We start from the raw sequence: 14,399 nt of genomic DNA, 5'->3' as shown, positions 1-14,399 counted from the left end.
CATCATGCTGGAAAAGGCATTGTTCGTCACCAAACTGTTCTTGGATGGTTGGGAGAAGTTGCTCTCGAGAATGTGTTGGTACCATTCTTTATTCATGGCTGTGTTCTTAGGCAAAATTGTGAGTGAACCCACTCCCTTGGCTGAGAAGCAACTCCACACATGAATGGTCTCAGGATGCTTTACTGTTGGCATGACACAGGACTGATGGTAGCGCTCACCTTGTCTTCTCCGGACAAGGTGTTTTCCGGATGCCCCAAACAATCGGAAAGGGGATTCATCAGAGAAAATGACTTTACCCCAGTCCTCAGCAGTCCAATCCCTGTACCTTTTGCAGAATATCAGTCTGTCCCTGATGTTTTTCCTGGAGAGAAGTGGCTTCTTTGCTGCCCTTCTTGACACCAGGCCATCCTCCAAAAGTCTTCGCCTCACTGTGCGTGCAGATGCACTCACACCTGCCTGCTGCCATTCCTGAGCAAGCTCTGCACTGGTGGTGCCCCGATCCCACAGCTGAATCAACTTTAGGAGACGGTCCTGGTGCTTGCTGGACTTTCTTGGGCGCCCTGATGCCTTCTTCACAACAATTGAACCTCTCTCCTTGAAGTTCTTGATGGTCCGATAAATTGTTGATTTAGGTGCAATCTTACTAGCAGCAATATCCTTGCCTGTGAAGCTCTTTTTGTGCAAAGCAATGATGACGGCACGCATTTCCTTGCAGGTAACCATGGTTGATTTCAAGCACCACCCTCCTTTTAAAGCTTCCAGTCTGTTATTCTAACTCAATCAGCATGACAGAGTGATCTCCAGCCTTGTCCTCATCAACACTCTCACCTGTGTTAACGAGAGAATCACTGACATGATGTCAGCTGGTCCTTTTGTGGCAGGGCTGAAATGCAGTGGAAATGTTTTTTGGGGATTAAGTTCATTTTCATGGCAAAGAGGGACTTTGCAATTAATTGCAATTCATCTGATCACTCTTCATGACATTCTGGAGTATATGCAAATTGCCATCATAAAAACTGAGGCAGCAGACTTTGTGAAAATTAGCATTTGTGTCATTCTCAAAACTTTTGACCACGACTGTATTCTGTGCTATAATCTTTTCTGACAGAATGAGAGAATTTAAAGTCATTTTTGCGAGTCGGTAAGCTTCCTTCTTTAAATGGCTTGTAAATCCCCAGTAGAAATCGACAGTAGAAAGGGCTAGCAGAGTGGATGTTCTATTGTTAACTACATTATCTGGGTATTAATTATTTATACTAATTTATGACTGCTTGTCACTTATCAGCTTGTGTAAAGCCCTCTATTTTAGCTTTTGGTGCCAAAGAAGGCTTGCCTGGCTACCCAGACTCCTTGCTCCGGCCAAACGCTACGCCACGCCCACGGACATTACTTTCTTGTAGCGAACGACCGAGCAGCGGAATAATTTAGTTTGAGTCGTCAGGCTAAAAGAAGCCCTTTCATCTTCTCAACCCCTCTCTGTAGCTCTCTGTAGTAATCCACACTAACCTTCCTCTGTGGAGACCCGGTATGTGTCCCAATACACAAGAATGGAGCTATATACAGGGAGTACCAGTACTAGATCAATGTGCAGGGGTCCGAGGGTACTTGAGGTAGATATGTACATGAAGGCAGGGTAAAGTGATTAGGCATCCGGATAGATAAGAATAAGGAACAGAGTAGCAGCAGCATATAATGAGTGTAAAGTGTGTGTGTGTGCGTATGTAGTGTATGTGAATGTGTGAGGATTTTGTGTTGGAGTGACAGTGTAGTGTGTGTGAGTGAGTGTGTATATAAAGTCTAGTGAGTGTGCGTAGGGTCAGTGCAAGATAGAGTCAGTGCAGATAGTGCAGGTACCATTAATTGAGTATTTAGCAGTCTGGCTATTTAGGAGTCTTATGGCTTGGGGGTAGAAGCTGTCTCGGAGCCTGTTGGTCCGAGATCCGATGCCCCGGTACCATTTGCCGGACGGTAACAGAGTGAACAGTCTATGGCTTGGGTGGCTGGAGCCTTTGGCAATTTTTTTGGGCCTTCCTCTGACACCGCCTGATATAGAGGTCCTGGATTGCAGGGAGCTTGCTTCTAATGCAGTCCTTTCATTAGTAATCTATGTGAATGTCTTCATGTGAGAAGCTAGAGCACTGAGGATCATATGTACAGTGTACAGAAGACCTTGAATGACATACTTCACATAGACTGTCTTCAGAGAGGTTTGTTGACACAATGTCAACAGAGATTTGATGAAGAGTGATTTGTTCTCTATATGTGAAAATACTTCAACAGAATGTGAGGAATTTGCCTGGCTACCCATCCACATCAAATCAAATCAAATGCTATTGACCACATGCACCGAATACAACAGGTGTAGACATTACAGTGAAATGCTTACTTACAGCCCTTAACCAACAATGCATTTATTTTTTAATTTAAACAAATACATTTTTTAAAAAAATCACTCCAGCCAAACGCCATGCCCATTAACATTTCTTCTCCACGATGAGTCTGGATTTGCCTCCCTCCCCAACGATTTCTAGAATGCGAACACATTCTGACCATTCTGATTGGTCCCAGAAACCGATGGGTTGGGCCAGATAATGACATTATCAATTTTGATAGAGACGATCCAATCACTAATGAATTTGTTTTGTACAACGCACAAAGAGGACTTCTAGGGTGGCAGTTTCAGGCTGATCGAATTAAATTAAATTCAGGGCGAGTCGTCAGGCAAGTGATGAATAGCGTTCCATTAAATGTTATGAAATTCTTCATATTACTTGAGGTTTTTAGATTAAGTTATGACCTTTTAAGTAGTGTTGTTGGAGGCCTTGAAATAGGTTCTCTTGTTCAGTGCTTAGAGTTTCTTGTTGACTTTGCTAGCATTGTGTTATGCTTATTGCTTACAAATGTACGTCACTACTGCAGCCTGTACCTTGTTCCTCCCAAAATCAGTGTTTTGTCCCAAGGTGACTTTGTGTAGCAGTGAGTAATAATGCTGTCTGTCTGTCCTCAGGACCAGTCTCTCTCTCTCTCTCTCTCTCTCTCTCTCTCTCTCTCTCTCTCTCTCTCTCTCTCTCTCTCTCTCTCTCTCTCTCTCTCTCTCTCTCTCTCTCTCTCTCTCTCTCTCTCTCTCTCTCTCTCTCTCTCTCTCTCTCTCTCTCTCTCTCTCTCTCTCTCTCTCTCTCTCTCTCTCTCTCTCTCTCTCTCTCTCTCTCTCTCTCTCTCTCTCTCTCTCTCTCTCTCTCTCTCTCTCTCTCTCTCTCTCTCTCTCTCTCTCTCTCTCTCTCTCTCTCTCTCTCTCTCTCTCTCTCTCTCTCCCTCTCTCCTCTCTCTCTCTCTCTCTCTCTCTCTCTCTCTCTCTCCTCTCTCTCTCTCTCCTCTCTCTCCTCTCTCTCTCTCTCTCTCTCTCTCTCTCTCTCTCTCTCTCTCTCTCTCTCATTCATATATCTCCCTCCCACATTCAGCTATGTCGTGGGCCTCATCAGAATACATTAGCAGCCACACACTGCTGCTGCTAGAAAGCAGAATTGTCAAGCCCCATTGCCACTTAATGAACAAATATGTTTCCAGAGGATTTCTCTCAACCCCCGGTAAAGGAAAAAGCCATCTGCCTTAGTTACGTAAAATGTCCCTCTGCATCCATAATGAACCTGCAGCCCTTTTGGATGACAAGCGTCCGCGCCCTCTTCCTACAGTGCTTGGATCCGATCAGACCCCAGTTTTTTTAGCACACTATTCCCTGTGTAGTGCACTACTTTTGACCAGAGCCTTATGGGACACTGAGTGTTGCTGGGCCAGTGCAGCATCAAATAGAAACAGAGAAGAAGTGAGAAATAAAAGTCAGATAAGATCTCTAGTCTTAATTAATAGAGGGATTTGAACATCCTCTGCTGCCGGGGCTGGAGCACAGATTGCTGTGATATAACTCACTGTTCCTGTCTGTCTGCTGTATGTGAGTTTAAAGTTTTATTAGTCATATGTACAGGAAATCAACGAAATGCTTACTTGCAAGTTCCTTCTCGACAATGCAACAATAATAAATGATAAAATATAAAAATACGAACATAAAGTAAATGGCTCAGGAGAATAGAAGAAACATTTTAGCATAAGTATAATTAATAACCTTTTACTGCAGTGGGCTAAATCAGGGTCACACAGAGTATTTATTGGTAGTCTTAATCAACTCTACCTTGAAACAAAAGTATACACCTCACACACATGGTTAAGGGCTTACAAAAAAGAAGACACCTGTACCATGTCAGATATAGAGTTGAAATGTATTCAATGTTGAGTTTGCATCCCAATATTGCACTTTATATACATCACAGAATACTGAAATATAACAAAACCGTTTGACATAGAAACACCGGAGTTCCAGCAGGTTTTTTTAATAATGTTGATTAAAAAATATGAATAACGTTCCACCCATGAGGCCACTAGAGGGCGCTTTGGTCATTTGACTGCAGGAAAAGGCTACTACAGGAAGGCACAATTTATAGTACAATATTTACGCATGCTTCAGAGAAAGGGGGGGATGTGTGTGTGTGTGGGGGGGGTGGGTGATATACAGTACTTCACCATTCCTGTCCATCTGCTATATATGTGTGTGGGGAAGGAAGTGCTGAGTCGACAGCAGGAAATTGACTTCTATTTCACTCACCTCCGCATCATGGCTTCTCAATCGTTAATTTCACTGTATTCACTGACGGGCTAGTCATGATGTCATCAGTACTGTACCGCACTGCTCTCTCCTTCACTAAAGTCAGGTAGGAGGCATGTTGAAGGAAGGGACTGCCTTTGTTCCCACACTGAAAGGTCTACTATTAATATATTATTAATTCACTAGTAGTCTACTAGTGGTCTTCTGTAGTATGCTATAGCTTCACTTCCAGGTCTAACTAATGCCAGTGGACTTCCTTTGAATTCCATCACCTAGATTGTTGTAGAAAAGGCCTATGAACTGCTGTAGCAGATTGGGATTGTTTATGTTGACGATTCATATTGTTACTGTTGTTTGTGTCTGAGCAGTCACTGTCCGCAGGATCATCAGTTTGAGAAAGTGGCTTTAGAAATTTCAACGAACCCCATGATGACGATGACAATAATTGTAATGATATTCATCTGGCATGGCAATGGGGTAGAAAAATGTGAAGTACAGTAGGATTAGAACTAGTGCTACTATGTCACCTTTCGCAAAATAACTACAAGAAAATCTCTCGCTGTTTTCCGTCACAATACCCATCATGCTACAAAAGCATTAGATATGCATTAAAGTGCTGCATAAAATATATTGAAATCCTTCGCTGCTCGGGATGGTAATATGCTGACACGTCGTATATTGTCATTTCTTGTCTCTATCTCTGTCCAATGGTAGAGCAGAGCGTGAGGACGTGTCTAGGAGAGGGACACGTCACCTCTGGCTCTACCTCTCATTGGGCCACCTCAATTCAATCCAATTACAACATGTATATTCCCACTTCACAAAACTGTACAGAGCCAGTGGCCTAGCTCCCAGCTCTAACCACATGCTTCTCCCCACCAAAGACCTGGGTGAATCCCTTGGTCCGCCTTTCTCACTGTCTCTCCCACTTGACTGTCTCGCCTTCTCGTGTCATTACTGTCTCAATTAAGTGTAATAAATATGTAAGTAGAGTGGAATGTAAGTGTTAAAAAATATCCACCAAAACAGTGATGTGGTGTGAGGAGGAGGATGCTTGGTGTGCATCTGGGACAGGACATGAGGAGCCTACTGTTGAACACTGGAGCTAGACTATCCCCTCATGGTTTCATATGGTCCTTTGTAGCTATGTTGATAGAGCATGGTGCTTGTAACGCCAAGGTAGTGGGTTCGATTCCCGGGACTACCCATACATAAAATGTATGCACACATGACTGTAAGTCGCGTTGGATAAAAGTGTCTGTTAAATGGCATTTATTATTATATTTGCATGCTCTGGCTGAGATATTTATATCACGGCATAAGTGTGTGATTAGTATGTCGGAGCTGATGTTTGAAAGCTGACAAAGAGCGTTTCAAAAAGCCCATACTTCTTCTGGCCCAAGGCGGCCAAGCCAGCGTCACCCATACTTTCCCTCTGAACATGATGGCTCAATCATACCCAATCAGGCCTGGAGAGGAGGAGAGGAGAGCCTGTTGGAATGGAAGTTATCAACAGCTTCTAATCAGAGCCCTATAACTCTATATACTGTATGACTCTGCTACTAAAAATACACTGACACAGTTGAGCCTGTATTGCGTTGTTGTGACCTCACTGTGCCTGGCCTATAGGGCCAAAGACTTCTCTGCTTCTCTTCCTCTCTGGTATGAAGTTACAATGCCAGTGTTGCAGTCTTTCTAATGCTTTATGTGGTATTGAAAGTGACCTAAACCACCTAACTCTTTAATTCCTACTTGTTCTATTTCATAGAATTTCATTTTCAGCAGAGAAAATTACATTTACAGAATTGTGGAAAATGTTTGCGAGTGGCCCTCCAAATGACTTCATGAATTACAAGTAGTGCACTATAAAGGATGAAGGGACCTCTCAATGGGACTTGCTGGATAAATAAAGGTTCAATAAAAAATAGTGTGCTATTTTAGGATGCAGCCCATCATGTCAAGTGTAGACCTGTAGGTGGAGTGAGAGGATGTGCTGAGGCTGCACGACAGGTCAGAGCAGAGTAGAGGCCATGCTTGGAGCTTTGAGCTGAGTCTACCGGAGTCACTGTCCATTAAGCGTCTGCAAGGGTCATGCAACCCGTGGCGTGGTGATGTGTCATCTGCTTGTACTGGGCCCTATGCAGTAGGACAGGCCGAGACAGAGGGGGACAGGATCTGATTCAGCGCTGGGTGACAGGGCAGTCAGGCCTGCGGACTGACACTCATTGTCATGCCGAACAATGAGCAGAGCTGAGCAAAGCACATGTTGGTACAGGACGACCAGCCTCCATTGTCTCTAACCCTTCTTCCACTAAGCCTAGCACGGACCGAGGGGGGACAGAGGGCTCTCGCCGCACCCCCTCACCAGGCCACCACCCCTCGCCATATGGACTAAATAAGTACGGCCCTTGTTTAATGGTCAATACCACAGCCTTTGTCCTGACGCGTCGCATCATTAAGTTGAATAGATGTGTCCCATTTTGCGTTTCACTGACTCTGCAAACTCAATGAATTATACATGGAGACCAGAGCAGAGACGTTCTATTTGAGGCTGTAATGGACGTGCCACTTAGGCCCTGTTGTCTTTGCCCTTGTTTCATTAGGTTGCCGCCCGTAGCGACAAGTACAGATGTAGGATCTTAATTTGAACCAGTTTGCTACATAGGAAAATAATCCTGCATCAACAGGAAATGTGAATTATTACGTGGATTATAATTCATTTACATTTTTTGTAGGGGTTGATCCATTATTTTTGTAAAAGAGAAAATCAAGTCTTAAATTTCAAAGTGGAAATTACAAACCTTAGGAGCCTTTTTAAACCTCAAAAATACACTATACATTTTAAATGTCCTGCATTGCAGGACATTTCTACTGCAAAAGGGTGATCAAATGAAGATCCTACATCTGTAACAGCCTGGTATGAGAAGCTAATAATGAATGTATTGGATCCACATTTGTCATGGGCTTCATAAGGCTCGTGATGACCTACCCTCTGGAAATTCCTGGTGAAATGTATGAGAGAGAGAGGTAAAAGTCATAAAATATGTTTTCTTTTTTGCTTCATAGGCTAATAAAGGACAAGGAGAGTGGTGTTGAGGACGACGTATTCATAATATTTATGGCCACCTGAGAGAGGACAGGACAGAGCAGATTGTTTGCTGCAGGGTGGAGAAGGAGAGGCTAGCTAGCTCTGCTTCATACAGGAAGCTCTGCATCTCCTCCATGCAGGCATGCATCCACAGTGGAGGGGTACAGAGCGTGGGTAGGACAGGCTTGGAGCTGGGATCAAGCCTTTAGCACTGTATGGCAGCAGCATACGTGGCATACCTCTGCCCTGTTTCATCATAAACACAATCTGGATTCAATAGAAACCTGCTGCATTGGAGTTATTCAATAGAAGAAAGCAACACTGTTTGCCCTTGGCTGTGCCTTATCTAGTAGCTCTGAGACCAACCTTCCGCCCCTCGGACATGCAAGGCTGCACAGTCAAACAGGACATTAGATTAGAAGGCAAACAAATGGTGAACCAACCATGTTCATGACATAAGACACCTATTTCTTTGTGTTTACTCACAAGCATGTGTACATCTTCAAGAATGTGCGATTTAAAACATTTTTCTGGTCGTAAATGGTCCATGATAGGATCGTGTTGTATCATGTGACAAGTTTTTCCCGCAGTGAGCCAATGAGAGAGGGAGGAATCTGTGGAACTGAATCCTATCTGTGTTATTTTCTTCCTGGAAGGGTCGTTCACCCCTTCCATTCCAAATGGCAAATGCATCCCAAATGGCACCCTATTCCCTATATAGGCTCTGGTCAAAAGTAGTGCAGTACAGATATAGGATCTTCGTTTGATCACTTTTGTTGCTGAGAATTTTCCTGCATGGCAGGAAATGCAAACTTGTAGTGTATTTGAGGTTTAAAAAGGCTTCTAAAGTTTGTAATTTCCACTTGAAATTGTCAGACTTGATTTGCCCTAACTAAAATGTATCAAAGCCTACAAAAAAAAATCCATTAATTATAATTGCCATTATTTTCCTGCTGTAGCAAACTGGCTCAAATTAAGATCCTGCTTCTGTATATAGGGAATAGGGTGCCATTTGGGACACAACCCGTTATCTGTGTTTCTATCAGGCTCTCAAATGTTATTTCTTATAGATAACAACACTCTCTGTACCACAATATTAACTCTTGGATCCTGGTGGCCTACTTTTCTCTGTGATGCCAACTGATGACCAGAACTCTCTTAGCGTACACAGTGAACTGTAAAGTCTATTTGTTCAGAGGTTTTATGTGCGTTTGAAAGGATAGGGCACCCTTTATCTGTTTTTATACCCAACTACTCTGCTGTAGTCTAAACAGATACTCCCGCATCAGTGATCTGACAGCGTAGCCAGTCAAACTGCACACACGCTTTGAAGAGATGCATATGAAAGTGTAATGTGCAGAGACATGCACATATCAGTGATCTTCATGCGCTCAGAGAAGTTTAATAGTATGTATAATGTGGTGTGATTGCTGCAGTGCTGCTGAGAGTGCATGGGGATAGTCACAAGCTGTTGGGTTTGCACACACACACACACTCACACACACACACACACACACACACACACACACACACACACAGTACACTAGTGCTGTTAGATCGCAGTGTTGAGCTTCATTCAGATGGATGAGCAGTTATAAGATCACCCGGGGACATATTTTGCTAGACGTCATTAAAAAGATATCGTCTCGAAGACCATGACGTTTTAATTATATTCTATTAAATAACTCTGAGAGAACCTGTAATAGCTAGAGTCAGGCTAAACCGATAATGAGATGTAGTCTTAACGTGTTCTCTATGCCATTATCTTTGTTGACTACATCTATACAATAGCACACAGATTCTTGATTCTTGAACAGAAAATAAGTTTCCCTCTCATATTCTATACGTCTCTAAAGCGGCTGCCACAAAGGATTGATTGATCATTTCCTTCTAAGTAGATCAGTGTCAGTCTTCCTGTCAGGACAGCGGGCTATAGTATACTGTACACATGGGTCTGTTTCTGTCCCTGTTCCAGTGTAGTATCCTGTATTCTGTGTGTGCTAGTGGCGGGAGCAGAGCCACAGTGTAAATGTTTCTACTTCCTGAGGAAACTGCAGCGTGGCCTGTGTCTCTGTCTCTCTCCCTGTGTGGAGCGGCAGGGCTTAGCAGAGCTCCCATCTCCCTGGTCTGCAGCAGCCAGGCTGCACATGACCACTACTGAGCCAGGGGAGAGTATAGCAGAGGAGGGGAGGGGACAAGGCAATGCAAGGCAGGCGGAGGAGGGGAGGGAGGGAGGGAGGGAGGGAGGGAGGGAGGGAGGGAGGGTGGGTGGGTGGGTGGGAGGGAGGGGGAGCACTAGCTAGCGCTCTCTTCTGAGCCAAATGAGTCTCTAGTCAAGAGAAACATTCTTGTAGCACCTCCAGAGCTTAAAGAGGAGTGGTGGAGATGAGGTGTGAAAAGTGGGCAGCCTGAAGCCACGGAGACAGTGGCTAACTTCCTCTTGAGGAGTAGAGTGCTGTGGCTGTGACTGGGTGCTGGCTGCTGCTTTATGGAGGGAACTACAGCTTGGCTGGAGAGAGCGAGAGAGCTAGGCTAGCTAGATTATCGCCTATTAAGGTGAGTGGGAATGGGTCTGTGTACATGAGAGAGAGAAACAGACTGAGTCCCAGCATGTCTGTGTGTGATAGAGTGGGGTGTCATGGGTGCAAGGAAAGGGCTGTGCGTGATGTATGGTTGTAGTAGTGTAGTGTGTGTGTGTGTGTGTGGTGTGCTCGTGTTTGTGTGTGTGTGTGTGTGGTTTATACATATAGGTCTAGTAGTGTACTGTATGCATGCGTGTGTGTGTCTGCGCGTTTGTATATCTGAGTCTCTCTTCCTGTGATATGCTGCAGTGCTTGAAGCCAGGCTGAGACACAGAGAGAGAGGCCAGGTAGAACCCTAGGCGGGCAGCCTCACTGGGGTTCGATAATTAGGAGAGTCGGATGCTGATTCCTGCATTGCTCCCTGCAGACAAGCTAGTAGAAGCAAGGTTGAATAACACTATTTGTACCCAGGCTAAATGGTGCTTCAATCTCTGTGTGTGGGCTGTGCATTGTCATGCACATGTGGGACTGTGTGTGTGTGTTTTAAATGGTTTCTTTGTTTTCTAAGGCATATAATTTCCTCAAGCTATTAGGGAACTATTGTGTGTGGGCTGTTTTAATACATCTATGGTGCGGTCTGTACACGCTAATGTTCCTCAGAGCTGTCAAACTGTTATCCTTCCTCCTTGTCATCATCATCTTCATTGGAGAGGCACCCATGTATTTTTATTGTACCTTTATTTAACCAGGAAATCCCACTCAGACCAGAATACCTATTTTACAAGGGAGCCATTCTATAAGGCATGGCATCTCTGACCTTGTGTTCCTGACTGTGTCTTGTCCTTGTGTCTTTCTGCAGGAGCTCCAGTTTGAGAGGCTGACAAGGGAGCTGGAGGTGGAGAGACAGATTGTGGCCAATCAGCTGGAAAGATGCAGACTTGGGGCCGAGTCGCCAGGCACTGAGAGCGGCAGGTAATGAGCACACACGCTCATACACACATGCATGCATACACACATACACACAGAGAGAGCCTACATGCTGGTCATAGCTTGGCACATAGCTACTTCCTCAGTCGCAGCAGTGGGCTGTAGTTTAGCCTCTTGGCACGGGAATACAGTGGCAGTGTACTGAAATCTATATAGATCAGAGATGGAGGCGTCATCCTAGATGTTCACATCAATTCACCTTTCAGTTTGACTAGCCATTACATTGCTGAGATAAAAAATATATAAAAACACAGTATGTTGTCTATGGTAGCAGATGTAACAAATGGTTAATGTGGACAGTAACAGGAAGAAATGGTGGGATGTTCTCTGCTTGGCCTAATTTATATTGTACGCAAGAACGCAATTAGCTAAACAAAATGTCGATCCTGCGTACTTGCGTCGAGTTACAAATTGCGCCGATGCACACTTATTTTTGCTAGCCATTTTGCATAGCTAATTGCGTTGCGCACTTGCATAGGGTATAAATGAGGCTTTAGTGAAGTGCTACTGTACTGTATAGTATATAGCTAGCAGTCCTTGGGTTGCTGCCTGGGCTGAGCTGAGCTAGAGGAAGTTTGAACTATTCCCAACACATCAGTTAAGACGCTGTGCTGTTCCTCCTCATGCCCCACTGACCACCACACACAAATATGTCCATGGGAGGCTTAATTTATTCGCATTAGCCAATAGGGTTGGGCGATTTTACGATTGCGTTGTCTATCGACGATGTTTGACAGCCGTAAGCAAAAACTAAAGCAGGAAGCACCAGTGACTCGGTTAATAAGGAAGTGGTCAGATGATGCAGATGCTAAGCTACAGGACTGTTTTGCTAGCACAGACTGGAATATGTTCCGGGATTCTTCCGATAGCATTGAGGAGTACACCACATCAGTCACTGGCTTCATCAATAAGTGCATCGATGACGTCGTCCCCACAGTGACCGTACGTACATACCCCAACCAGAAGCCATGGATTACAGGCAACATCTGCACTGAGCTAAAGGGTAGAGCTGCCACTTTCAAGGAGCGGGAATCTAACCTGGGCGCTTATAAGAAATCCCACTATGCCCTCCGACGAACAATCAAACAGGCAAAGAGTCAATACAGGACTAAGATTGAATCGTACTACACCGGCTCTGACGCTCGTCGGATGTGGCAGGGCTTGAAACTATTACAGACTACAAAGGGAAGCACAGCCGCGAGCTGCCCAGTGACACAAGCCTACCAGATGAGCTAAATCACTGCTATGCTCGCTTCGAGGCAAGCAACACTGAAGCATACATGAGAGCATCAGCTGTTCCGGATGACTATGTGATCAAGCTCTCTGTAGCCGATGTGAGTAAGACTTTTAAGCAGGTCAACATTCACAAGGCCGCAGGGCCAGACGGATTACCAGGACGTGTACTCCGAGCATGCGCTGACCAACTGGCAAGTGTCTTCACTAACATTTTCAACATGTCCCTGACTGAGTCTGTAATACCAACATGTTTCAAGCAGACCACCATAGTCCCCGTGCCCAAGGACACTAAGATAACCTGCCTAAATGACTACCGACCCATAGCACTCACGTCTGTAGCCATGAAGTGCTTTGAAAGGCTGGTCATGGCTCACATCAACACCATTATCCCAGAAACCCTAGACCCACTCCAATTTGCATACCGCCCCAACAGATCCACAGATGATGCAATCTCTATTGTACTCCACACTGCCCTTTCCCACCTGGACAAGAGGAACACCTACGTGAGAATGCTATTCATTGACTACAGCTCAGCGTTCAACACCATAGTGCCCTCAAAGCTCATCACTAAGCTAAGGACCCTGGGACTAAACACCTCCCTCTGCAACTGGATCCTGGACTTCCTGATGGGCCGCCCCCAGGTGGTAAGGGTAGGTAACAACACATCTGCCACGCTGATCCTCAACATGTGGGCCCCTCAGGGGTGCGTGCTCAGTCCCCTCCTGTACTCCCTGTTCACCCATGACTGCATGGCCAGGCACTACTCCAACACCATCATTAAGTTTGCCGACGACACAACAGTGGTAGGCCTGATCACCGACAAGGATGAGACCGCCTATAGGGAGGAGGTCAGAGACCTGGCCGTGTGGTGCCAGGATAACAACCTCTCCCTCAACGTCATCAAGACAAAGGAGATGATTGTGGACTACAGGAAAAAAAAGAGGACTGAGCACGCCCCCATTCTCATCGACAGGGCTGTAGTGGAACAGGTTGAGAGCTTCAAGTTCCTTGGTGTCCACATCACCAACAAACTATCATGGTCCAAACACACCAAGACAGTCACGAAGAGGGCACGACAAAGCCTATTCCCCCTCAGGAGACTGAAAAGATTTGGCATGGGTCCTCAGATCCTCAACAAATTCTACAGCTGCACCATCGAGAGCATCCTGACTGGTTGCATGACCGCCTGGTATGGCAACTACTCGGCCTCCGACCGCAAGGCACTACAGAGGGTAGTGCGTACGGCCCAGTACATCACTGGGGCCAAGCTTCCTGCCATCCAGGACCTCTATACCAGGCGGTGTCAGAGGAAGGGCCAAAAAATTATCAAAGACTCCAGCCACCCTAGTCATAGACTGTTCTCTCTGCTACCGCACGGCAAGCGGTACCGGAGCGCCAAGTCTAGGTCCAAAAGGCTTCTTAACAGCTTCTACCCCCAAGGCAGAAGACTAATGAACAGCTAATCATGGCTACCCAGACTATTTGCATTGCCCCCCCACCCCACCCCCAACCCCCTCTTTTACGCTGCGGCTATTCTGTTGATTATTTATGCATAGTCACTAACTCTACCAACATGCACATATTACCTCAATTACCTTGACTAACCGATGCCCCCGCACATTGACTCTGTACCGGTACCCCCTGTATATAACCTCCCTACTGTTATTTTATTTTACTGCTGCAATTTGTTATTAAACTGCATTGTTGGTTAAGGGCTTGTAAGTAAGCATTTCACTGTAATGTCTACACCTGTTGTATTCGGCGCATGTGGCAAAATAATGTTTTATGTTTTATTTTTTGATGATGAGGACATCGTGATGTCACAAACGATGGTTTAGCATATTTGAATTTGACTACACCTCCGGAGTCTGGCAGTGCAAAACAGCGCAGCAGGGCGACATGCCAAATGCCT

General features: G+C 45.2%; 1 protein-coding gene across 4 annotated transcripts in view; it reads left to right on the top strand.

The window, feature by feature from the left end:
- Positions 1 to 14,399, top strand: part of LOC121551853 (plakophilin-4) — a gene marked incomplete at its 5' end in the record, with an annotated part of 103,249 nt that overhangs the window by 15,924 nt on the left and 72,926 nt on the right. For all 4 annotated transcript variants that reach the window (XM_041864565.2, XM_041864555.2, XM_041864552.2 and 1 more), the window contains 1 exon segment: positions 11,124 to 11,236. In XM_041864565.2, the coding sequence (XP_041720499.1) occupies positions 11,124 to 11,236 (113 nt within the window).

This window comes from Coregonus clupeaformis, chromosome 4 (assembly GCF_020615455.1).
Source record: "Coregonus clupeaformis isolate EN_2021a chromosome 4, ASM2061545v1, whole genome shotgun sequence".
Taxonomy (NCBI): domain Eukaryota; kingdom Metazoa; phylum Chordata; class Actinopteri; order Salmoniformes; family Salmonidae; genus Coregonus; species Coregonus clupeaformis.
Note: the sequence above shows the minus strand (reverse complement) of the source record. Positions and strands in the feature narration are given on the sequence as shown.